At 37.9% G+C, this 27,363-nt stretch overlaps 1 protein-coding gene across 1 annotated transcript in view; it reads right to left on the reverse strand.

The window, feature by feature from the left end:
• The window catches only part of wdr17 (WD repeat domain 17), a 50,443-nt gene that overhangs the window by 13,643 nt on the left and 9,437 nt on the right, over nt 1-27,363 (reverse strand). Inside the window, exons 2-20 of the mRNA XM_041786030.1 lie at nt 25,782-25,910; nt 25,133-25,316; nt 24,799-25,029; nt 23,506-23,616; nt 23,213-23,353; nt 20,244-20,366; nt 17,655-17,842; nt 17,404-17,572; nt 16,250-16,341; nt 13,954-14,036; nt 13,749-13,835; nt 13,389-13,553; nt 10,869-10,984; nt 8,210-8,296; nt 6,340-6,489; nt 6,128-6,258; nt 4,660-4,785; nt 3,165-3,320; nt 1,435-1,499 (exon numbers count right to left, since the gene is read on the reverse strand). Of these exons, the coding sequence (XP_041641964.1) occupies nt 1,435-1,499; nt 3,165-3,320; nt 4,660-4,785; nt 6,128-6,258; nt 6,340-6,489; nt 8,210-8,296; nt 10,869-10,984; nt 13,389-13,553; nt 13,749-13,835; nt 13,954-14,036; nt 16,250-16,341; nt 17,404-17,572; nt 17,655-17,842; nt 20,244-20,366; nt 23,213-23,353; nt 23,506-23,616; nt 24,799-25,029; nt 25,133-25,316; nt 25,782-25,904 (2,528 nt within the window). The 5' untranslated portion in view covers nt 25,905-25,910. The remainder of the gene's footprint in view (nt 1-1,434; nt 1,500-3,164; nt 3,321-4,659; nt 4,786-6,127; nt 6,259-6,339; nt 6,490-8,209; nt 8,297-10,868; nt 10,985-13,388; nt 13,554-13,748; nt 13,836-13,953; nt 14,037-16,249; nt 16,342-17,403; nt 17,573-17,654; nt 17,843-20,243; nt 20,367-23,212; nt 23,354-23,505; nt 23,617-24,798; nt 25,030-25,132; nt 25,317-25,781; nt 25,911-27,363) is intronic.

Below are 27,363 nucleotides of genomic sequence, written 5' to 3' on the forward strand. Positions count from 1 at the left end.
TGTTTTTGGCTTTCGATTATGTACATTTATATTACATTTGTAACACTGTGCCATAGGATTGGGGGGACTCAGTGATAAAAAGAGGAAGAAATGCTGGTATAAATTTGTGTTTATATGTGATTTATAACCTTGCAAAGCAGATGGATATGCCCGTTTCCGTGTTTCTCACTGGCGAATCCATCTTGCAAAGCTCCCGTCTGAACCGTTTGGGCCCGGTTAGAAAATGACAGGACCAATCAGTGTCAAGGGGCAGTACTTTCAGGCGCAGTGGAGTCATGATGTAAGCAAGCAGCAACAAGAGGATAGTGCCATTATGGCGGAAGACATTAGTGTGGATGCTGCTAAAGCACCAGTTTTATCAGAACTTGATGACATTTCTTCATTAAAAGAGGAACAAAGAACAGCAGTGAGTTGTTTTCTTTTCAGAAATGACAAGTCATGTACTGACATGTCCACAGTTGCCATGGTTCATGGTTATGCAGTTCTATATGGAGTTTATTCCTCGGTAGCTGCGCATGCACACCTCGGTAGCGGCAACGATGTCACGTGTTTTGTTGCTCTGATTGGCCCTTAAAGATGTGACAGAACGTTCATCCAATCATCCTCCAAGTATTTTTTCAAAGGCTCTGCCCTTTCCCAAATGCTGTATATTGAAGGTTTTCCAAATGGATGTGTGAGACAAATCCATCTGGCGTGTCAGGTTATGTGATTTAACCTTCATATTGAAAAGAAAAATTGTTACAGAAAATATACATATCATAAGAAGAATCATTAGTGTATTGTATTATGATTAAACAGGTGATTTACACCCCAAGACAGTACTAGCATTTGAAACACACTGATCTATTTTTGTACGTTAAAGTGAGCATAAATGAGCCTGAACTGATGTATGTTAACTCTATTATGTTACCTTATGTTTCTTTTATGACAGGAGGTCAAATACAACTTGGACATAATTATAGACTAAAATGCCTTGTAGCTTAATGTCAACACCAGTACTTCTGCTGTCCAATGTAATGAGTCCAAATCGTGTGTCTGCAAATGACAGACATGAGTATAAAATCCCTGAAGGTGTTTATAATGCTAACTGCATCTCTCAGCTGTGAAATCAGATGTTCTTAAAGCGCAATGCAAAACAAAGTTGGTGGCGTTGGTTGTACTTGAAGCATGCTATTAAAATGCTGAAGCTGCTTGATGCAATGCATCCTAGTATATGCAGGCAAACATACTCTCATTTTAATAGGATGGCTCCAGGAATCAGATTTTTAGTTCGGTGGAATTAAAAAAGCAAAAATAGATGGTAAAGTATTTTTGAAGTGTTTTTTATTGCTAAGAATTTATGAGTGCGATGTGAAGTCTAAATCAAGCTTTACTGTCTTTTTGGGGTTTCCAAACGTGTTCAAAAAACTAAAAACCAACCAAATCATGGCTTACCTCTGCATGAGCTTTTTCCAGTATTTCATGGAGACTCCTGGTGCCACAGATAAAGCTTTCTCCCACTGAAACAGAGATAATGATGCCAATGTTATGGATTTCATCAGTTTCCTTTCATTCCTGTGTGGTCCTAGTAATAAAAGCATTACTGCAGCAGCTGCAATTGAAAAATAAAGAATAGGCTGGTTTGTCTGCCATGATGCCCACATGTCATGCTCTGTCACCTTGTCACACACCTCTACACCTGGTGTCCGTCTGTGCAGGTGATACATGTAGCTTCATGTCTGTGCCTGCTTTAACGCCTCGCTCTGAGATTCCTTTAAATCTGAGGTTTCAAATGTGACTGCTGCTTTGAAAAGTGTTTCATTAAGATAAATCCAAAACAAAACAATTAAAACCAAAATGTGTAATCTGTATATTTTTTATTTAAGAAGAGAGCATAAAATCTCAGAAATTAAGGTATGCACACGATCTATCCATCCATTTTCTATCCCACTTGACATATAGAGGCTGACATGAGCATGCAGCAGCTCGGCCGTGGAAACCCATTCATGAAGCTCCAGCCACACAGATTTTGTGCTTACATTAAAGCCAGTGGGAGTTCAGAACTCTTCAGCTATATAACCAGCACCTTGCACCTTAGCAGTTGTTGACCCTGTGATTTTACGTGGTCTTCCACTTTGTTGCCGAGTTGCTTTCATTCTCATATGTTTCCAGTTTTTCATACTACTTACAGTTGACTGTGGGATATCCAGCAGGGATTGAATTTCATGAACAGCCATATTGTAAAGCTGGCCTCCATTTCAATACCATGCTTAGAGTCACTGAGCTCTTCCACATGACACATTTTACATCACAAATGTTTGAAAATAGAGACTTTATGGCTAGGTGATGATTTTGTACACCTGTGTAAACAGATCTGATTAAAACATCTGAATGAAATAACTAAAAAGTGTGGCCAAATACTTTTGTCCATAGAGTATATAACGGATTTTTAGCCGGACTCTCATAATCATAAAAATAAATTTTGAAGGTGGTGGTGTGTTATTAGTACTGAAATATTCCACCTGTTTATTTTTGTCATTGCAAACTGTTTCTACTGTATACACCGATGCATGCTGGTCTGTGATTTGGTCAATACAGCTCAGGCTACAAATGTACCAGAAACTGTAACAAAAGACTTTACATGCTGAAAATCCAGCACCCTGTGTCCAGTTTATATTTTTATTTATTTAAATAGAGTTTAGAAAAAACGTGAGGCAACACAAGTCTAGTAGAAAGGACTGGGCCTTCAATTTGGATGTGCTTTGGATGACCTACATTCATTTCATTGCAACATTTTAACATAATATGCAACATTTTAAATCTTAAATGCAGAACATTAGAAGCCATGACTTCTTAGATTATTATTTCTCACATGTTTCACTAAATGTATACACATCAGTAAGGGAAGGGGTGGTTCTGTCAACCATTGGCAGCTTTACAGCCACTAGATGGCACTGTGACTGCGGGGTTTGATGTTTCAAACCTTTTAATCTTTTTGTACATGAACAGAAAAAAGTCAGCCCTAAACATCATAAGATTCCATCCACCAATAACCACCTGATGATAAAGATGATCCTAGGAGTTGATTTATGTAAACACGAAACCATGAATACTGACACTGATGTCTGTGGTATTTCTTGTTTTAATCGTAGAAAGAATCAGCAAAAACAAAAAACTCTGTGTACCTGCCCCAGCTCCACCATTAATTCACAGTATCTCTGAATCTGTCCCAGCCTCAGGTGGATGTCTGCTGCTTCTTTCAGCCTCTCCTCTTTACTCGGAGCTCCGATTCCTCCTCCAAACTTTGACATCTTCACTATGGTCAGCTCCTGTGCTTCAGACTGGAAAAGATGACAGAAAAATTAAGGGATGAAAAATATCCAGTGTTCATTTCTTTAAACTAACTTTTAATGACCTATTTGCACATTAATTTTGTTGTATCATTATTGTATCATACTTATTGTGTGATTCAATTCTACAGAGTGTAGAAATCATCAGCAAGATGAAAATCAAGAAGACTCCACATTATATATTTTTACACTACTACATTTTGCTTAAAACTTAAGTTCTAAAATATTTGATGAATCAATATTTTCTGAATACCATGTTTTAAAATGATATTTTGATGATTAAAACTTTATAAAAGCAGCAAAAGTAAAAAAAAGGAAATGTTTTTCTTTGGACATGTGCATAGGAGGGGAATGACTCCATCTCAAACTGCATCTTGTAAAAAGTTAGAGACAGCAGTTAATGTAGTACAAATTATTTTACTGGCAACCTTAATAGTATGTTCTAACCTTTTTTATCTCCTCATAAGAGGCCACCAAACCAGGAGAAAACAGCAAACGTTAGGACAGATTCAATCATGGAGTGATAAAACAATGACAATAGTTTTCTGCACACTCCAAACTGGTTAAGCTTCCTGAAGAAGTGCAGTCGTTGCTGTGATTTTTTTTTTTATAAACTACATCAGTAGTGGAAAAACAGCTTATTGTCCATGACAACACCACGGTACTTATAGCTGAGAACGTGCTCCTGAGTCTCCTTCCTGGTAGTAAAGTCTGCATGTCCAATGTAATGAGGCTGTCAACCTTTAAATGGGTGACCAGGGTCTAAATCTGGCCGTAGCTCCTTTCCTGAATGTTATTACCATCTTTCTCTCACCCTCCACTTTCTGAGTCCATCCACTGTCTCAAGAAAGGAATAAAACAGCCCAACAACAAATCTTCAAAAACATAAATGAATAATGAAATCTGCACCAAGAGTAAGAGAACAAACCCATTTTAAAAAATTCCTTTAGTTTTCTACAAAATTAAGAAAATATGTTGTACTTATATATATGATATATTATAAGTAAATTAAAGTAAATATTAAGGCACACTGCTAAAACGTTTTCTCCTACGTTCTTGTGAAAATGAGAATAAAATAGCAAGTCAAAGTAAAATACTTTAATCCTGCTCTGCTGCTTGGTGAACTTTGATTTTCAGGATGTTTATGCACATGGGAACATCCAATAAACAACACAAACGTTTCCATAGCTAAGTGTCACATCAACATTATTGACTATTTATTCTTTTATTCATTTGTTTTTAATTTAAAGATGGATTAAGCAGCAGTTCAGTTCTTTATCTGATGTCTTTTCTGCTTAAATATTGACTCATCATGATCCCATGTACTCACTGTTTTAAACTTGAGCAGGTGTTTCATGTGCATCACTCCTTTGCTGTAGCTGGCAGGAAGCAGAGAGTCGTCCTGACCGTTCACAACTGACACCAGATCCCACAGGTTAGCGCTGCCCCCTGGAGGCTGAGACGAGAAAGTGTACATGTTTAAGAAGACACAAACACACGTGGATAAAAATCAATGTTACATTTTTATGTCAGAATCTGTAGTCACCCAGTTGTTTTCCTGTTGAAGAATAAGAAACTTGAGCTCTGTTGAGTTTTCACAGACTTATTTTTCATCATCTCTGCAATGCGCTGCAACTTGCATGTGACTGTTACATGAAAAAGTAACCCCAGAGCAATCCTTTTTTTAAATGTGGTTTTACTTTGCCGTTTTTTTTTTAACGATTGTAGATCAAGTTTACTTCCATGCAGGGATAAGAATAGAAGAACACATTAAATGTATTGCAAAAACAATTGGAAATCAGAGATAGGCAAAAATGAATTAATCAATTTCTATTGTGTTTTTTGTTTGTTTGTTTGTTTGTTTTATAAAAGGAAGATTTATTAAGTCATTGCCTTGTTTTCTCTTCTATCATTCCTTTTAAATTAGCTCTAGATAAAGGGTGTGTTTTGTTGAATCATTTTCATCATAGTATGTCACATATTTGAACAGATGGTACAAATTGACAAAGGAAGTAAGGATATATACTTAATATGTCAGTGATTCTATACTCATATTCAGAGGGGGATAAACTATTATACTATTGTACTCAAGTGGAAGTACAGTTACTTTGGTTAAAATTTACTTAGTAAATCATTCAAAGTTTACTCAAGTTTACTCATTTTTGAAAAAAATCCTATGTGCTCTTAAAGTGCTGTAAAAGAATGGCTTAAATAAATAAATAAAGATTTTAGAGTGGCCTTGTCAAAGTCTGGACTTAAATCTGATTGAGATGCTGTGGCATGACCTTAAACAGGCTGTTTATGCTGGAAGACCCTCGAATGTGGCTGAATTAAAACGATTCTGCAAAGAGGAGTGGGTCAAAATTCCTCCACAGTTACGTTAAAGACTCATTGCAAATGCTTGCTTGCGGTTGTTGCCGCCAAGAGTGTCACAGCCAGTTGTTAGGTTTAGGGGGGTATAACTATTCACACAGGGCCAGGTAGGTCTGTATGACTGTTTTCCCCTCAATAAATGAAATCATCCTTTAAAAAATTCATTTTGCATTTACTCAGGTTATCTTTGTCTAATATTAAAACTGGTTTGATGATCTGAAACAATATTTTTCACAGCTCAGTAATCTGTATATTGATGAGGTAACGTGTAGTCTATTGACAGATGAAAATGCAGACATAGACTGCAACAGATCTCAGAGGAAGAGTCTGGAGCAGTGACAGATCGTTGAAGATTTCACAAATATTCAGGTTCCATACAAACACTGAGTATATCAATGATCAGAGGGCTCTGTGAGTGAGATTACCGAGAAGCATTCAGAGAACCAGCGCAGCTTCTTTTCCCTGATGTCTAAACTCAGTTTGTCAAGCTCTTGTTTGATGTCTCGAGAAACTTTACCGCAGAGCAGCGGCGGCGAGCCGGGAACCATTGCTGTGTCTGGAGATACACAACCAGAGTGGTTAGACCAGGTTTAAAAGCATTGAATCCAAAAATAATAGACCTGGAGAATGGATTCACCTGTGTTCCCAATGATCCTCTCCCATGGCTGGTCAGTGAGGATGTTCAGCAGCAGCGGAGAAATGAGAGGTGTGAGAGACCAGAGTCTCACTGTGCTGTCTCTGCTGCAGCTCGCCATGGTGAATGGACGGCTCTGATGGCACGTTAACCCTACACGCATACATGTTTATCAGTATAAACAATAAATAAACAACAGGATAGTTTATATAAGTAAGCATGTAATGATGAAACAAAGCAGAATAACTTTACTGCAGTATTACTTTCTAAAAGCAGTTTTAAATGGCTTCTGCATTTTTCCGACAGTTTTATCTAGCCACAGCTCATGTTTTCAACTCATTTCAACCAGCGAACAGTGTGGTTAATATACTGATTGTATTTTTTGAGCCTTTATTAAAACTTATTTTCCTCTTATTGTAACTCTTACTACTGTTATTGTTGCTGTTACTGTCTCATTATTAGAGTTTGTAAAGAGTATTTATCCATGGATATCTAGCCCAATTTATTCTGTCTTTTTAAGCATTTATTTTGAACTTTTATCTTGTTTTATCTTGTCTTAATGTCATGTGAATGCCAGGTTGTTTTGTGCATTGATGCAGTGCCAATAAAATGATTCAGCCCCTTGTATGTTTTACCTTTTTATTGATTCTATTAATCAATCATGGTCAATATAATTTTGATGCTTTGACCAAAAATTATGAAAAAAAAAATACTCTTTAATGTCAAAGTGAAACAGATTTCTACAACCTAATGTCTGTTTAATAAAAATATGTCATGTAAAGTAAGTGACTGCATAAATATTCATCCCCTTCAGGTCAGTATTTATTAGAGTCGCCTTTGAGTCTGTGTGTTTAGGTCTCAATCAGGCTCTGTCAGGTTGCACGAGGATCAGGCGTGAATAGTCCTTTTCAAGTCCAGCCACAAATTCTCTATTGGACTGAGGTCTGGGCTTTGACTCGGCCACTCTGGAACATTCCCCTTGTTGTCTTTAAATCATTTCTGTGTCGCGTTCTCTGTATGCTACTGGTCACTGTCTTGCTGGAAAAGAAATTTTCTTCCAAGCTGTTGATCTCCTGCAGACAGAATAAGATTATCCTCAGATTTTTTCTACATTTTGCTGCATTCATTTTACCCTCTACCTTTACAAGCCTTCCAGGGCCGGCTGCGAAGAAGCACCCCCACAGCATGATGCTGCCAACACCATGCCTCACAGTGGGGATGGTGTGTTTGTGGTGATGTGCAGTGTCTGGTGTCCGTCAACCAAGACGTCTTTCCTGATGGACAAAGAGCATCATTTTGGTCTCATTAGACCAAAGAACTTTTTTCCACTTGACCATGGAGTCTCCCACATGCCTTTTGATGAACTCTAGTCCAGATTTAATCTGAGTTTTCTTCAAAAGTGTCTTTCTCTTTGTCACTCTCCCATTAAGCTTTGACAGGAGATCAGGTGATCCCCATTTCATTAATTTAGAGACTATTAGCAACAACTGGCAGGACCTCTGTTGAATCAGGTCAGTCAAAGGGGGAAATATTCATGCAGTCACTTATTTTAAATCACATATTTTAGTTGAATTGGCATTACTTTTTAGAAATCTGTTTTCTCTTTGATGCTAAAGAAGTTGAGTATAGAATTTTTTTTCTTTTCAAAAAAGCCAAATTATATTGACCACGATTGATTTATAAAATCAATAAAATGGTTAAACATGCAAGGGGGTGAATACGTTTTATAGGCACGGTATGAAAGTCCTTGTTCAGCATATTTTGTACTTCGTTATAAGTCTTATTCTCGAAACCAAAGAATATCAAAACTTTGGGTTAAAAAAGGGGACAAATAAAAAGATTTCTCTTTTTCTCTCCTGCAGTTCTGTCTTACCATAGACATCAGCTCCGTGATCGTAGACTGAATCCAAACACGTCCCATCTCTCGTATCCCAAACTCTGATCGTATAATCCCAAGAACCTGCAGAATAACACAACAATACTCAGTTTAGGCACAGAATAATCCAGGAATCCTGTATTCCAGTGCAGTTCTAAACCATTACAGCACTTACTGAGCAAAGGAGACCACAAAATATGAGCAAATATGTCTTTCAACTTTCATTAATGGGTTTCAACTAATGCTATTTTAGATAGAACAAAAGAAGTGGTAGCTGGCCTGAGCATCACATTTGCAAACATTTTACATTATAAAGGCATTCCCTCAATGTATTCAGTTTTGGCATTAAACTTATTTAGGATAAACTGAAGGCAAACATCTTTAGCCTTTACTGTGAGTTAAAATGCAATATAACAAAAATCGGTAAATACAATATAAAACTTCATAATTTCAGCCTCTTTCAGATCTCAGTTGGGAAGTATGAGGATATAATTTATAAGCATGCAGCGGCTTCAACTCTCACTCCTTTTAACATTGCCCATCACTATGCCCTAAGATGTATACCTGGTGACAGCAGTAATCCCTGTGTCCTGAATTAGACAGTAGGCTTGCCTACTCTGATTGGCTAGTTCTTAAAATCTTTTTATGTTGCACTGAAATAGGTAAAACTGTATTTTCCTTTGATGCCCCAAATTCAGAGACTACACTCCAACAAATTCTAGAGAATTAAGTTCTTCCCTCTCTTGCAGAATTTAGGACTTTAATTTCTAGCCACTTCATTTCCAGATGTGACTGTTTTTTTTTTTGTTTTTTTGGGTTTTTTTTTTTGTTATTTCTTTACTGTTTTTGTGATTATATGTGTTTGATGTCCTATTTAGTTTTCATGTGTTTAAGGTGCTCATAATCTCAACAGCATTGGAAAAAGGGAAACCTCAATGTTATTTTGAGAATGAATAAATAGTCTCAATTAAATTAAATTAAATGAAAAAAGTATTTTTTTGTCACCAAGCATCAATATACTTCCTTTGTGCAGTCAAAGCAAAGAGATCAACATTTCTTGTGTTTCTATACATGTACCAAAATCAATTCTGTAAGTTTGGGTGTGGGTACAGCATTGCCAAAAATGTATGCTCATGTTTATATTTGTATTCTTGCACACTTAAAGTAGGTGATAAGATAGACTTTAATGTCCCTGAGGAGAAATTCGTCCTAGACTCTGACACAGAGTAACAAAATCTATAAATACATAGCTAAAGAGAGATCACACGAAACACACAATGGTACATCCCATAAGAGCAGCAATTCCAACTCTTTTTTTTTTCATAGTCTTTTTATTGAATTTTGCACATCCCCACAAACAGACAAACAAACAAAAAACCCTACACCCACCCCCCACCCTACAATCCCTTATCCCTAGCTGCCACTCAATAATCCAGTCTGCTACACTTCATTGCAAAGTTGTATACAGAGTAAAATAGACACAAAGAAAGAAAAGATTAATAGAAGACTTTCTGTGAATATGTTAATGAGATAGTAACAGCAGTAGTAACCCGCTGTATTAAAAAGAAAAAAAAAAAAAAAAAAGGTGTGACATGTCAGCGTCGGGCCACAACCCGCATCTCCAAACAGAACTATATTTCATAGAATAAACACTGTATTTCCACATGTTCTACCATGAATATCATAGCACCATGTTTGACTCCTTTCATGGGTCAAGACTTTTAAAAAACCCACTAACAAAGCAGATAATTACCTACATAAAATTTGGGGAAAAGAAAAAAAAAAAAAAACAGAAAAGAGGGTAAAGTGGGATCAATGTCACTAATAGAAAGAAAAATAAGTACAGTAAATTCAAAATAAATAGACAGTAAGAATTTAAAAGTAAAAATTATGAGAGCCTTAGATAACAAGCCACAGCCCAACACTAATACAGCGAAGAGTTAACCAGGAACAGCAATTCCAACTCTAACGGTACAATTACAGATACAGTTTCCTGTTCTTGCAATAGACTGCCCATAGAGTGTTTGAAGAGATGGATGCTTTTTGACAGCCATGATTTTCATTGCAGTCTGCATGAGACGAGTTATCTGTGATTTCAAATGAACAGAGAAGTGACTGTACCAGGCTGTGATCATCTAATTTGGTATCTACTAATGCTGTAGAGGACAGCAGAATAAAACAATAACACTAACTTCTGTTAAAGATGAGAAAAATGCATGCTATTGATATTCTTTTTCTTCCAGAAGCACTTTATGGAAATTTAGAAATGGGCCTCAAAATGTACACATATTTTGCACTAAAAGACAAAAGAGACCTTCCAGAAGACACATTTCTGCTGAAAATCCTGTTATTACCACCCACCACCACTGGATGCCACTAAAGAGCCATGACATACTTGTTGTCAGAAGGAGTCAGAGTAGTGTAACCTCCAAATCATTCAGATTTATCAATAACGTCTCCCATCACTGTCACATGTAACAGGATATCAAACAGTTAATGAGTCATTAATTTAATCTGAACTACTGTTGTGGTATTTTCAACCTCGGCTCTTCCTGCTGATACACAAACTTATTGTTTGGCTGAAAAAACCCACAGGGATTTTCTACATAAAATATTTGCTGCACAAGAACTCAACAGTATTTGGAATAAAGATTACCTGAAATGAGCAGATACGGTACTTCCGTGTTCCACATCAGTCCTCTGACTGGAGCTGTGTGACCACTGAGCACATTGATGCAGGCGTCCTGTGTGTAGTCCCAGATGCGGACAGTGCTGCAACAGATACACATTTTGATTAGATACTGCTGGGACATATTCACATTTGAATGCAGAGTTCAGGTTACAGATAATAAATCATTGCTTTCTTCTCTAGTTGTGCAAAAAGTATTTTTGATAAATATTTAATGTTTAAATTTGTAATGTTATCTTTGTTTCTATCTTAATCTTGTGTATTTCTGTCTGTTTTTGTCACTATCTTTGTCATCTGCTGCTGTCTGTCTTGGCCAAGATACTTTCAAAAAGGAGGTTTTTCATCACAACACTGTTTTTCTGGAAGAATAAAAGTTAAAAATATCTTAACAGTATTATAACTTGTCCACATTTTTGCCTCTTTATAGCTCAATAGCAGGTTTTAGTTTCAGGTTCTAAGATTATGAATGAAAATAATTCTTATAAGAGTTCTAGACAATTAAAAAATGTTCACAAGAGAAATGATAGAAGAAAGAAATAATCCTTGACGCGTTTTGGACTGATGATATCATTTCTCTTCTTTTATTTATCACCACTGTGGTGGATTTCTGTCTTCCAATTCATTTGCACATTTTTTATTTTTGCATCATAAAATCTGACAAGAAACACTGTAAATAAATAAAAATAAAAACACTGAATATCACCAAAGTTCTGTGTTTGGAGGAGGTGGAAAGTTGGCTTATTGATAAATGAGGAATGTGACGCTTTGCAGTGAAAACACATTTAGCTAATAAACAATGACATCTTTGGATGAAAAGGCTTAAGTCAGCACCCAGGGCTGTTACTAGAATTCTTTTAAGAGCACATTGGTTTACTAGCAGCTGTTCTAAAGTCACCATTGCCTCAATAAATCCTCCTTCATTTTGTTCATTTCTTTACTAGCTTTAGTGGTACACTCTCTGGACAACAGCTTATGCATACAGGATGAAGCCATCTTTTTTCTGCAGTATTTTCCCTTTTTGAATCACAAGTAGCGCCACCTACTGCTCGCTTCTAGGACTCCTAATATTCAAATAAGAAGAGTGGTTGGAAACTAGGCCTGAACAATTTTGGAAAATAATCTAATCACGATTTTTTTCTACAATATCAAAATTGTGATTTGATATGTGATCATTCCTTAACTCTCTTTTATTCCTAAACAAGGGCTGAAAAATTCTTTAAAAATATCTAATTCTGATGATTTGGAATCATATTGCAAATTGGATATAATTGTTGCTTTGAGGGGGTTCTGCCATTCTCATATTTAAAAAGAAAACAGTAAAAAAATGAAGGTAGGATTTTTTTATGGACTATTCCAAATAAATTGAATTTGAATGACTGCATATGTCATGCATAGCATCTCTGCTGCAAAAAAAGTTTAAAACTACTTTTCTTGACACAGTTTCAGGTAAAAAAAATATTGCAACCTCTGCGATTTGAAAATTGCATCAGGCCAAATTGTGAATTAATCTCATTTTCAATTAATTGCTCAGCCCTATTGGAAACACATATAAATAAAATGTAAGTTTGATAAATTTGCTTCAGTTTTGCATCTCATTTGGATAGAAATCCCACTAATGTGACTGCCTGCATTGCCATAATTGTGACATTGTTCTGAATGTATTACTGCTGTTCAAATTAGGTGTTTAAAAGATTAATCTAAATTTAGTGTCCGTGATGCACCAATGCATCGAATCAGGTCAGTAAGGTATGGGAGCATAAGCCAGTTTGGCACTATGCTGTGTCAACCTTGGCCCTGTACTACTCCAGCCTGGTTATCATCCAGGCCTGCACCAGACTCATGCTCCATCTCTCCAAGGTATCTTCCCAGCCGACCCCTTCACGATGCATGCTCCCAACATCTGGTCCAGCTCACTGGGTTTAGGTCACCCTTTATGAGGTGTATGCATGCCAGGTGCCCTGTAGAAGCATAGCTGGCGCTCCAATATCAAGCAGCTGACCCTTCCCATCCCCGCTCCTCTTATCATGGCATCATTAAACACGTGGTCTTGCCTACAACACTCAAAAATGCACCAAAGGTAAGACGTCACAAGGAGTACAGCCAGCGCCTCTTGCCATCAGTGAGTGTCTAGGCCTCACAGGAGTATAGTAAAACCTGGGGGACCAAGGACTTTCATTCACAGGCTCAGATACTATGAACTGTTGGACACTCTCTGATTTGTATTCAAGGCCAAACACAGGAGAAAATGTTGACATATTGGAAGTGTTACACCAAAAGAAAATGTTTTTTAAAAACACGATTATCAGCCAAATTGTTATTCTAAATGTTAGTATCAGTCCTATTTTTGTAGTCTGTGCATGTCTAACAAATGTGGTCCATATTTGCCCATAAAAATCTTTAAAACATTATGTCCACATTTTCTAAATGACATTTAACTCTTCTTGTTTTTCCACTTAGTGAGTCCTTGCTGTGTGTGTATTCACTCACCCATCATCTGATCCAGAACATAGTATTCCCTCTCTGAGTGGAGACCAGCGAACATGAAAAACTTTAGCTAAGTGTCCAGTGAAGACCTTCAGAGGCTGATCTGAGCTGGTAGCCAGGTAGTACACACGAACGTTTTTATCCTCACAGCCTGTTGCTATCATGTCTCTAAAGAGAGAGAGAGAAAGAAACAAAGGGAGTATGATATACTGTGTTAAGTGTCTGAAATGTCATCCATGCATATTGATGCTTAACATTAAATTTCCTCCTAAGTTTCTCATACTTGAGCTAAAACAAACACTTCTGCAGATTTTCGAGAACACCCCACTTTTTCCCTGTGATGGACTACAGATGGGGTCTTACTTGTTGTTTTGGCTCCAGTCACATCCAAACACAGCAGCAGGATGTTTGTATTTGTGAAGGATTTTTCCATCAATGGTGCGGATAATACTGTAGTCAAACCAAAGAAAACATTTAAAACTCTCTATGTAAAAGAAATATCCTGATCCTTTTCACTAGTACAATAAAATCTTTGAATAACAGGCTAACCAAAATGATGAAGACTCACCAGAATCCATCCCCACTACACGTTGCAATCCTCTTGGAGTCCTTGTGGCTCCATGATATACAGAAAATACCGTTCTTTCCATGCTGCAGGAATACAAAGGAAGTCAATGGACACAACATAAAACCAGGGAATTTTCCTGATCAGATTTGTCTCAAAGCTTTGGCTGAAAACAAAAGAATTTTAAATCTGAACTGAATTTGGAAGACACAATCTCAGAGCCAATAAGCTATTATGATCCATCATTGTCTGATGGTGTATGCCTCTGGGGACAGACATGAATTCTTAGCAATTCAGGAGAAGCTAGTAGTTAACCCCTTAAAGCCTGAAAACACAAATAATAGCCAGAAAATTTGTTTTTTTGGGGGGGGGGGGGGGAACTGAAATGTTCATTTAACTTTCTACTGAAATTTAAAAAAAATCCAAATTTCCATAAAGTTTAACAATTATATTTTTAGTATCTCATTTTATTCATTAGGTGTTTTTAGTAACCTGTAATCCACTTTAGGGCATTTTTTATCATTTATCAGATTGTATTCAGAAGTTTTTTTGTGTAATTTATTGAGCATATTGAGCAGATAGAGGTATCATAAAAGTATGTATCAAATATGCGACAATAGGCGTTAAGGGGTTAATGTTAGATGACCTACAAGCAAGTTTTTCTTTTTCATCTAGCAAAAGCCACCATCATAATCCGTCATTTCTATGTCCACCATTCACCTTTTGAGTCAATCATAGAATGAAGGTTATGGCTAGAGTTAGGGTAGCTACCATGCATGTGGCAGCTTGGCCATCTGCTCCATAGACATAACAAATGTAGACACTGCACTGACTTTGCCCATTGCTGCAGTACGTTAGCATGTCCGCCATATTGGAAGAGGCAAGCGTTCCCCATAAGCATATACAAGTATATGCGGGAAATGTGGGTTTTCTGAATAAAAAGCAATGGTGTTTACATTGTTTTTGTACTCAATGATCCATGTTCATGTAATAATAATGACAGTAACTGTGACAAAAAATAGGCAAGGTCTGTACATCATAAACATCGCAACTGACGGTAAGCACTGGATATTAGTAATGATTTCAACAGATACATTTAAAAATGTCTGTTACAATGTTTTCCTAAATGTCAGGTAATGTGTCATTTTTTTTCCACTTATTTTTTTAATACGTCATTGATTGCAGCATTTGTAAGAAGCCTGTCTGTGTTTGTAGGTTTGTGCGTGAGTTGGCAAGATAAAAACTAAGTACACAAGTTGGCCGCTGTAGCTCTCACTGTGCAATTAGTATGTTCAGTGTGGACCCCAAGGCAAGGTCCTTGACGCCATGTGCACCTGCTCATCTATACTTCAGATATGAGTACAAACAATTCAATGGCTCAGATGTCGCCCAGGTAAACAAGGTCTGCGTTTGGTGTTTGGGAACCAGGGCGACCTGATGATACATTGGCTACTAGAACTAGACATCAGTGGAGTTGGGTGGAGAACATGGAACTGTTGGAATACTATGCAAGCAACCCTAGGGAAAGGGGATGGATGATTACTTCGACACTATATATCTACTATTTACTACTAAAATAAAAGAAAGGAGATTCTGCTTTGTGTTTCACTAATAAAACATTGATTTTTGTCTCAGTCCTTATTTATACTTACATGAATATGGATCATTAAGTATTACAATCCATTAAAATCATAATGCAATCATTTGGGCTTTCTTGCACTTAGATAGTCATTGTCTACTTGTATTGTTCCACATAGCGGACCTGCCCATAAATATGGTGGAGATGTCGACGTACAACTCAGCCAATCAATACAGCATCTATGTATATCTATGATCCGGCCCCCCAAAACTTGTGAAATGCTTTTTTTAAATGGAGGTCAGAGCGATCTTTCTTCAGTATTTTAGGACATGAGGAAAAATAAAATCTGATTAAATTTATCTACACGGCTTCATTTTCATTTGTGACTTAAGCTGACATGCTAATTGATTGTTAGCTGTACTTATTGCAAGCATCTGTGTAGAGAGACAAATGAATCATTGTTAGATTAATGCTGACATAAACTAGTGTGCCATTAGCATAGATAAGGTTGGGTTAGCGGTTTTGGCCTTGGTCAGTGAAGCTGAGATGTCAAATGTACAACACATGAAAACCAGAACTCTTAATATGCTGAAAACCAAAACCTCTTTGTGCATTTTCTATACCTTTTAGTTCAGTCTGTGAATAGAGATGATGGAAGACATGTTTTTTAAAATAATTTCAGGCCACATTGAAGTATGTTTCAGTGAGAGATCGAAATACCTCATTAAACCGAGTGATAATCTTTCCTTTCCTGACATCCCAGATGAACGCTCCGTTACGGGACGTTGCTCCTGCGATGCAGTTCAGGTCTCCTTCAAAAGAGAGAAAAGTCAACACCTTTTCCACTGTACCGCATTTTACTGAGATATTTCTTCTTGAATAGGAAATGAAGTATTTAAAGTATGCTACGTAAACAGTTTGCACGTGTTGCTTTTTAGTGTTGCAGAGGCATTATGCTTTATTATGGTTGTGTAGGTTTGTTTGATTTATATTGAATTGCAACAGATTATAAAAGTCAAACTTGTTATTGAAAGAACCTATGAATGAATCGGACAATACGTAAAATTCTACCACTAAGTCAATTTTTGTGGTTTCATAAGCCACAAAATTAGCGTTTACACCTTTGTTTGCCACTTCTTTTTGCCACATTTTGCCATTTTTTGCCCTTTTCACCCATTTTACCACTTTTTTGCCACTTGTGGCCCATTTTTGCGATTCTTTGTCTCACTTCTCACCCATGTAGCCACTTTTTGCCTTTTTTGCCACTTTTTAACCCAGTCTTGCCCCTTGTGAACATTGCCGTATAAGCATAAATACATAAGTAATTTTTGTTGCTCTAGTAAGAGTGGTTAACATTTAGGTTTCCAAATAATAATTTTGTTATCATAGCTTGAATTTACAATGGATCATGATTTTGCTGACCTCCATGGGCCCTGTTTGGCTGCCCCAGAAAGCTCTCCTCTTTATCCCTCCTTATAGGCGGCCTTGCTCCAAGGGAATGTCAGAGTTGCTGTTAAGGAGCTTGCTATTGCTTATTAAAAGTTGGCAAGGGTTTTGATTTAATAGCAGGAAATAAAGTTTAGGAACTAAATGTCGAAAGTATGAGTGTAGGATTGAAAAACTAACTGTTTATTTGGTATCTATTCCTCCACTCAGTATACCAAATAAATATACTATATAGCAGAAAGAGAATACATTGTAGAACATTCTTTGTATTGTGCTGCCCTACTCTAAACCATTTTAAAAAGCTCTAACAGGAACAAAAAAGGGGTCCTTTATGGGCAAACTGAAAAGCTATTATACATCTAGTTAGCACCTTTATTCCTCAGAGTGCATGTGTGCTCATGTGTGCAGAATGGTGGAAGTAGGACTACCTGGAGCCCAAGACAGAGAGTAGACCACGCCCTCATTGCCAGGAGAGGTGTAAACAGCTGTCAGCGTGTTTGTGTCCCAGATTTTAATGGTTCCATCAAAACTAGCGGTGGCGAGCAGGTTTGGATCGTCAGGTTTAAACTTGCAGTCAAAGATCGTCTCTACATGACCCTGAAGAAAACAAAAAACATATTCATTCAGTCAGGTGTCAGCATGTTTAAGGTGTTTACTCCACAAAAATGTAACAGAATACCAAGTCTCGTAGGAAGTCCCACTTCTTGGCCCCCATGTCGTAGAGTCCCACACCCCCATCCATGAAGCAACACACGGCATGGCCCGGAGGCAGAGAGAAGGACTGGTTCTGTGACAGGGTTGGTGGGGGGATGGCCTCGCTGGTGGAACTGGTGTGCTGACTTTTACTGGGAGAGCAGGAACTCTGAGCTGCAGAGCGAAAAAGAGAAGAGAGGAAGAAAGACTGGAGAAAAAAGATAAGATTACTCTGACAATTGTAAAAGGCTGATCAAGGCCTTAATTCAGGGATAGACACTACTGACTCAGACAGCAAATATACAAAGAAAACTAGAGTAAGTGTGCCTCACTCTAGGCATACAGCCAACCAGACAAGATTCAGCTAACATCCATAATTGTTACACTGTTCAAAACTTCCATTCAAAAATATTTAAATCCATTTATTATCTTATTATTGTTCATTATTCACCCATGAGTACAGATAAGCATCTTTGTTTCAAAATACTAAAGGCAAAAAATAAGCCCTAATTTCTTGAAGTGAGCAAGTAATTCCATCATTCAGGTAAACAAACTTTAATTTTTGAGATTCTTAAAGTCCCTGTCAAGTTGAACCTAACACTTGTGTCTCAACACACTAGATATGGTGGGAAAAGGTTGCTGTAAACATGTGAAAACACTGAAATCTACATGTGACTGATTTTTTTTAGACCATTAGAAAGTCATTCACCTCTTTCATGGCTGGGTTTAATTTGGGCAGAACAACTATAGTGCCCCATGACATCACAGGGCGCTATGGAAATTTCCATTCCCCCCTAATGCTACAACAATATAAAATCATGAGCAGTTCATCTAAATACAGTCTGTTGTTAGCTGGTGTCACTGCCTTCATTGAAAATTAACATCCAGTTAAATGTTGTGTTTTTGTTCCGTGTGAGATCAGTTTGCCAGATCTATCAGCTACAGTGGTCTACAGATCATTAAGAGCAACCTAAAAGAGTAATTTGAGACAGAAAACAGACCTGCATTTATCCGCTCTGGGACAGAGCCAGGCAGCTGCTCTGGCCATAGTTCCCCGTAAGATCAGGGGGCACGCTAACTGCTGGAATACTTGCCTGTTTTTCACTTGAACAAGGTGCAGCAGGAACAAACATCTTACATGCTGAAGATGTTTAAAGCCATATTTAACTTGGCTTAGTCCTGGATGATTTGTGGCTTTGTCTCTCTCAAAGCAGCAAAAGTTCAATTCCTCCTGTTTGATAGCTTCGTGATAATAAAGTTGAGTAAAGTATCGGATGATAGACACATTCTATTCCTGCTAGTCTCTCACAATAAAATTCTCTATATCTAATCATTACTAAAGACTTTTATTTTGAAGATTACTATTGGGAAATGAAGAATTTTAAGCAACACCTTAACAACTCAGACGTCCCAAATATGAGATAGAGACTGACCTTCACATAACTCAAAAAATTAGATGTAAGTAATACCTGAAGAGTTAAACAGAGGATGGGAAAATGAAACAGGGACTTTTTAGCACCAAACTGTCTTTATGTCTTCACATAAATGTGATTGTTTCTCTGGTGGTCTCCTTGTGGACACAATGAGTGTCTGTATTGGCAGGCAGTTTTACTCCCTACAAGCAATTAGTAGTTGTTATCTTCAAATACATAATTCATCCAGAGTAATCAGTTAAATGGACTCGCTACAGAAAATAAACTCCGAGTAGAGACACCATGTCATCTGCAAACTCACTGCTTTCTGTTGCCTCCCTCATCCTATACCTTCTGTACAAGAGCATCATCCAGCCCATCCTGTTCCCCCTTCTCGCAGCCATCAACAAAACAAACTCAGCAAGATTTCACACACTGGTTTCAAAATCATTCAATCCCACATGTCAAACCTTTCTGACCTCAACCACAGAGCCATCATATGCCTTAGACAGACAAAAGCCAGTACTTATCTGCATCCACTACAAAACCAACCCTGCATTTAAGTACATGTTCAGTGTGTACTTATGGGTCCACGTGACGTATGGGTGCTTACATTTCCATCCATCCATGTATCAATCTAAAGGGGTCTGAATTGAGTGCAACGACATATTTTGATCAGAAAAATGAGATCTTGAGTTTTTGACGTTTACTTATAGAATGGCAAGATACCCTCTGCCAGGTAAGAGTTATACTATGTAAAGTCTTAGTTTCCTGTGTGTAGTGTGCATTCACCTCAGAAGTTTCTAGAAATTTTCAGGGGTTCTGGGCATGTGTGAAAGGGGGCTTGATTGTCAGTAGAGTGTTCTGACAATGGCATAACCAAATAGTACTGGAGGTTGTCCATTAATTTGTCGTGGATGATTTCAATCCTCCAGGCCTTTTTACGATGTGAAAGAGACCCAAGTCAAGTGACCTCACACCTTCAACTACAAAAATTTTAACTCCTGTCTTAAAGATTGTTCATGCAGGCAAAAAGACATATCCTTCCACAAGAATTATAACCTGTTGTGCTTTGCCGGTGGTTTAATTAAAGATAAAAACAGACAAAAACACAGCTGTCCCTGAGATGCAGTAGTGTTTTGTATTTCATGCATCAGTCTTACCTTTCTTGGCCAGAGGGGAGTTGAGGACATGTAAAGCATGAAATCCGGTCTTTTTCAGTTTGAAGCTGTCCAAAGGAGTTGAGCGTGACACGTTCCAGACCCTCAACACACCAACCTGTGAGTCTGAAAGACACACGAGGACAAAACAATTAATCAATTAATCAACAAGTCAAATTTCTTTATAAAGTAGCAATGTATAAAAACACAGCATCAAAACACTCCTAGGACTCAAAAAGAGAAGAAAAGAGAAGTAAAACCAAGAAAACAGGGCACAGTGTCTTCTCGGGGAATCTGACACTGGTATACTGTGAAAAAAATGTACCTAGATGATGAGCAGTTAACGAAAAGGTTGAATCTGATCAGAGAGAAGAGGCTCTCAAGCGGGGTACACTACAAGATAATCATGCTGATTTTGGTTGGTTGTACCTGAAGATTATCTTGCCAGATTTTCCTGCTATGTGAGGAGTGTTAAGAGGGATCTTTCCCTCTCTGATCTGCTCAGAAGAGCCACTCCTGTTTGAGGTCATAAATATTAAATATTTTTAAGATCTACGATCAGAAATACTGTTGTGTGACAGAGGGACAGTCAAGCAGGCACTCTGTTGTTTGTTATGTAGAATGGAAAGATAGCAAGCTGACTGAGGAGGAAGCACAACAAGCACAGCCACGGCAACAGTAATAAACATTTAGCATAAAGTTAAATGGATGTCAAAAATAAAGGAGCAGCTTGTTGATTTTTAGCAACATGTTTGTGTGTCCAACCTGATCTGCAAATCTTTATACAATCCAACTGACAAGGAGAGGAGCTGGACCAAAACTGTGATGGATGTAGCAGGTAGTGTACAGCTGGCCACATTCAGCTTCTTTACTCCTAAAATCGCCAGGCAAGATTTGGAGTTTGAGTCAAGACTGGTTGTTAGAGAACTGAATCTGTTTGTGTGTAGCATGCTGTGTTGGTCATCTCGGCGCACACCACACACTATGAGAACATTAACTGTCTTCATGTGTGGGGTCTTTCCCACTTTAAAATCAGTCAAATTTTTTTAAAAAATCATTCAATGTGTGTCAGGCTTTGCACCATCAAGTGGCTGGTACAGCACCTACAGAGTCTTTTCACTTATAAAGTGCATGAAAATTTTACATCTTGCAGAAATAAAAATGCAGAATCAGTCACCATTATATAGGCTAAAACTCAGGTATATAAATAAAGACAAAAACTACCTGCCTCAACCTAAAGTGAAATAAAGAAAGAGACTGAAAGTAAAGCAAAGGGGCTGGTTTTCCTGACAGGAGACGCAAGCTGGGTAAGCTCTCCTACATGCCGGTCAGCTGGGCCTCAGGCCTTGTTTGCTCTTGAGTGCATTGGAATGAGCAGTGCACCCAGACTTCGTTGGACTTCTGTTTTAGTTTGGTTGAATCAGAAGCAGATCTGACCTGATACTTGTGATGTCATTTAAAAGGTGGCACTACACCTGTTTCATACGCACCTGTGGAATGGTTCATTTAAGACTATCGGACAACCCTGTGACGTTTCAGCACAGCTTAAACCAACATGAGAACCAGAAATTTGAAGAACCGAAAAGTAAAAAAGAAAACAAAAGAAAAGAGGAAATGTGAAAATGTAACTGATCCGCCTGCAGCCTTTTGTTAGCATCTCTATGAACTTCATTTGACTGAATCAGTCCGATTTGTCAAATGTTAATGTGCTTCATAAGCCAGTTTAAGAGGCTAGTAGGAAGCCTGTTTATAGGACTGATAATGACTTTGATGCATTTTTTGACCGTTTGCAGGTGGGACAGGGAAGACCAGCTGAGCCAAGTATGCATGGAGTTACATTAACTGACCCAGAAGGAGTTGAAAGCATGTTATGAATCAACATGAATGTCTCAAAACCTTCTCCAGAAATTATGTTGTACATTCTTGATAAGACAATTTACCCCCCTCCAGAACAAAAAACAACTATATAGATACATGTAGATATAGATAAATATAAAGGCAGTCTATTATATCACAGCTCTATAATACCAAAAAGGTTATTATGATTATAAAAAGGCAAAAATACTAATTAATATACCAGCCAGGGAGCATGTGCGGACAGATGGCCCTGTGAAACAACACATCCCACATACCAGCTGCTTGGTATGTAGGAGGTTGAAAGGCAATTTAAACCTGTAGAAATAAGAGGGGTTAACATGTAATGAATAAAGATATTAAAGAAGACAATATAGTTTATTTAACTAATTGGTTAATCTTTAGTTTGTCTCCATCTTCCTTTTCTGTTCTATGATGGTGAAAGAACAACTATGCGCTCTGATCCTGGTTTGTTTAAAGGGGTCATATTTTACCCCTTTAAGGCATTGTAACTGCCTAATCTTGTGATGAGTGACTAGTCGACTTCAAGCAAAAAGAGTCATCACACAGCAGTAAAGTCGACTAGTCTACTAGTCTATGCAGCCCCTAATGTGAAAACACATCAAACGTAGCAGGCAGGAATACAACTATGAAGTAGTCATTAATAGCTTTGCCCTGGCCTTTGCTAAACTTGGCACTTTTCAAATGAAAAGGCACTTCGCTGGCATTGGCCTGTGGCTTGGTGCAACTGATGCTTTGTATTTGGTTTAAAGTCTGTCCTTAGGGATGACTCTTATGTGGCTTATAAAATCTGGTGTGTTACAAATTAAAACCTGCTGTGTTCCTCTGGAACACCAAAAAACTTCCACACTAGTAACACTCATTAAGTTGCTGCAGCTGCACTCTTCTTGCTGTTCTTCTTGTCTGTGCTTACTAGTGGATGACATACCACCACACTACCTACTTTTTCAGAATGTGTAGTCTTGTGAGGGAGTAAAAAATGCTTTGATTATTGATAAAATCATTTGTTAATATTTTACAATAGAATAATAGAATAATATAAAATGTTTGCTACATCAGCTAATAGTTAATCTTTATCCTGCGTCCCTGCTCTTTACCTCCAGTGATGAACATGCCGGGTGCAGAGGGGACCCAGGCCAGACACTGAACTGAAGCAGCAGCTGAGGGGAAGCAGAAGGAGGTGATACAAGCCAAGGCCTCGCTGTCCACCAGTCTGATGCCATTATGGAGGTTTGACACTGTTAAAGAGAAAATTGTCACTCATAATAAAAGTACTGTAGTATAAAATGCCGCTACGTTGTTTCAGCTACAATATCAATTCATATTTTAAAATTTAAAATGCTCTGGTTATAAAATTTACATGAGAATGTTTTTAAGTGTTTTGTCCAACCTAGTAAATAGTCCGTTGAAAGAAGGTCCCATTCCAGTGCACTGACAGGATCCTCTTCATCTGTCCCCTCTAATGACTCTGGACGCAGAACATGCTTTTGACTTTTACTTCCTTAACAAGATAGGATGAAAAAATGAATACAGTTCATGTTAATGATGTTCTGTGTTACAATCCTTCAGAAGAAGAGCTGTGCTATGATTTTTCCAGTTGGGTTTGAAGTTGAGATGCCTCAAGAGAGGAAAAGGAAAGAAAAAGGAAAAATTCCCAAGACATATAGTGGTGCTGTGTATCTGAAACTGTATTCAGAAAGGAATTATCATTATCAGCAGTTATGAAAATGTCTGCCAATATTTGCTATACTTGTGCGTTATCCAAACATCCATCTTTTCCTAGTTTAATTCAGTATGCCTTTAAATGTTGTAATTAAAGCTTTTTACATCCCTATAAATTTTACTTAATTGTTTGAATAGTCTTAGGCCGGTCACACACTAGACGAATGTTTAAATCTGAAACGATTTTAAAACCGTGTGAGACCACAGGTATGAGGACAATTTCAAAATATTTTTCATCTTTAATCCACCGAGCGCACACACGAGACAACTCAGCCACACTGTCAGATCACTGGAGACCACACACCTGCTGACTTGCCAACGACCTCAGTGATCACGTGACTTCAGAAAAAACAAGCACGGATGTCGGTCAATATACCCTCTTGCTGTCCCTCCACAACAGGTTGCCTTTGCATGCATTAAAGGTGCAGCAAAAATTATAAAACACGGGAAAGACTCAGGATAAAATCCTGGCTGGAATTAAGTTAAAGCTGTGATTTTGGTTGTGAGAGGTCAAAGTACATATGATCTGGCTGGTGAGGCTACCCTGTTTCCTCGCTCTCATTGGTTGTTGTGGGTACTTCATCAGAGGAACTACAACCTAGAATCATAAATATCAAACATGTTTGATATTACTATTAAGGATTTTGGAGGCTATGACGTGATTTGGAGCAGAAAAACAATCATGTTGACACCACACACTTGAGGATTATTCAGGCAAACAGTCGATTGCGACGAGGCTCCTCTCGGGATACGCCCCCACGATTGTCGGGGGAGAAAAATCTTGCCCCAAATTGGGCTTAAAACCCTGTAGTGTGTGGCCGGCCTTATATAGACAAAGTTTAAATGATGAACTGATTATAATAATAATCAAAGATCGATAATTCCGCCATCACAGACACAGACAGATTATTTTTCTCTGAAATGTATTAAATCTTGTTTGATTTTGGTTACACAAACATACCTGGTTGAAAAATGGACAAACTCCCGTCTGTGTGTCCGAACACTAGTTTGCCTTTCTTGGTGGGATGCCATCTGAAGAGGCAGATATCAGACAGGAAGGAGTGGGCTTCTTTGTGCACAGTGACCCCAGGGTCAGGACCTCCATAGACCCAGATGTAAAGTGGCCCACGCTGGGAGACAAAGGCCACGCCGTCAGCTGAGTTCCAGCACCAGCTGACTGATGCAGGGATGCCTGAGAGAGAAGCAGAGATTATTTATTAGAGCTAACCTCATAAAATTAAACTAAACTTTAACCTCCTGTCAGCTAATGAATTCAGGTGTAGACCCTCTCTCACCTTTAGTGTTTTCAAGCCGAGCAACAGCCTTTTGTTCTGCTACGTTCCACACGATGAGGAGGTTATCAGCAGATGCTGACACAAACAGGTCTGGGTTGTCAGGACACCAGCTGATGGCTGTTATGGTCTTCTTGTGTTCAGACATGATGGAGCGCAGCTTGAACTCATTGTATTGCTGATCCAACTACAAGGCAGAGTGAGAGAGCTGGAGTATTTAATAATAGATCTGGTTTTTAGGCAAATAAACAGTAAGTCAAATACAACATATGACGGAAGAAATATTATTAAAATATTTACACAAAAAAAAACAGAAAACATTGTCAGTAAATGTACAATTATTTCATCAACGCAGTCTGAGGTCTGAAAAGTGGCAATAATGGCTTTTTAAGTTTATAAAAAAATGTACTCTTTAATGCAAGCATATTTCTCGGTAGTGGTCCTGTCTGCACCATTGTTAGACATTTATAGAAAAACAGGAGCCTGTCAGTTACAAACACTAAATGGATAATCTCTATTAAGCCAATGCAGCTTTTAATCCCCCAAAATTACATTACAGCCAATTTCCTGACAACTTGTTGTTACTTTCTAGTCTTTTAGACCCCCAAAAAATGAAGACACAGGACACTAAAATACCACAATACAAAAATACCTGGTAGATGTATATTGCCAAAGTAGCACAGTAGGCAAAGCGGTCTCCACTGGCGACACACACGTCTTTGTTCCAGGGCTGACAGCCTGCTGCCAGCAAGCCCACCTGCTTCACTTTGGCCATCCTCACCTACAGATACACATCAAGCAAGTTAAAGGTAGCACGTCATGATAATTATTAAAGTAAAGCCAGCAAAAAGGAAATGTACATTTTTGCAAACAACTTACTAAATTAGACCATTCATGTGTTTTATACACTTTTCATGCACTCCCTTGTACATTTGTTTCTTCTCTTTAATCTTCCCAGAGTCAAAGAAGAAAACATATTGAGCTGCCCCCTTAATTCAAAGGTGAATTAACATGACTGCACATCCATTAACTCAGAATAAGCCTTTTATTTATACATAGGGAGGGTCCCCTCAACAAATGCCGCCATCTTGGATTTTTGCATTGTTAATGTTTCTATTAGGGATGAGTTTTGAAAACCGGTATGGAAATGGTACCGGTGCCAACATATACCGGTACCTACTGGATCGAATTACAATGCAGGTATCCACACTTCATTTTGATATCATGCCACTCAATGAAAGCAAGAAATGGTCTGTCATGCTTAATAAATGGATCTTTGCTTTTTGGCTGTCTCTGACACACAGTCTGTAGTCTCCAAATGCTTGCTGGATAGGCACTTTGCTGGCATTAGCCCGTGGCTTAGTGCTAGGCTACTGCCACTTCGTATTTCTTTAATAGGTCATCATTGGGATGGCGCCCTTGATGTGACTTCTAAGGGTTGTTGTGTTAAAACACAAGAACTTTTTCTTCCTCTAGGAATCTTTGCAGAGCATTTTTTTTTCAAATCACAAAAGTGTTATGCTTCTCTGCAACACCAAAAAAAAAAAAGTCTACACCTGTGACGCCATGTTTAGTGTCTCATGTGTTGCAGCTGCACTGTTGTTCTCCGTCTTTTCTGTGCAGAGCACATACTGCCACCTTTTGTTTCAGAATGTGTAGTCCTGAGAGGATGTAATGAATGCCATTAGTATCAGTTGATTTTATTGGTTAAAATGTTATAATCAGACTAAGAAAAATATGAAATATTTCCTAAACAGATGGACAATTTAATGTCACCAATTAATATTTTGTGCATCTTACTTTTTTTTTAAAAAAAAACATAGGCTTTTCGTCAATGCAACCTACGTGATGCAAGCTTCAATTCCAACAGAAATCATCATCCCTGTGTCACTCTACTTGCAAAGTCCGAAAGAAACTTGGAGTTTAAAGTGATAACACAAGGCACTCAAAGATTATTTTTCAGCAGGGAGACTGTCTGCTTTTTAATTGCATTGTTTATATTATTTTGCAATCTCTAAAAACAAACTGAAAAATAAAAACCAACACTCTATTATATTTTATGGATTTCAAATTCAGTGGTAGTGTCTTTAAGTACCAGAGTAAGGCTCCCAGCATTTCTTAGATACGCCTCAGAGTCACAGGTTGAAGAGGATAAGATGATTAAAGAGAAGGAGACATGTAGAGAGGATTGAATTAATCTCTGCTCTGATTGGTTAAGACTGCTGCTTATCTTC

This window comes from Cheilinus undulatus, linkage group 4, assembly GCF_018320785.1.
Source record: "Cheilinus undulatus linkage group 4, ASM1832078v1, whole genome shotgun sequence".
NCBI classification, from domain to species: domain Eukaryota; kingdom Metazoa; phylum Chordata; class Actinopteri; order Labriformes; family Labridae; genus Cheilinus; species Cheilinus undulatus.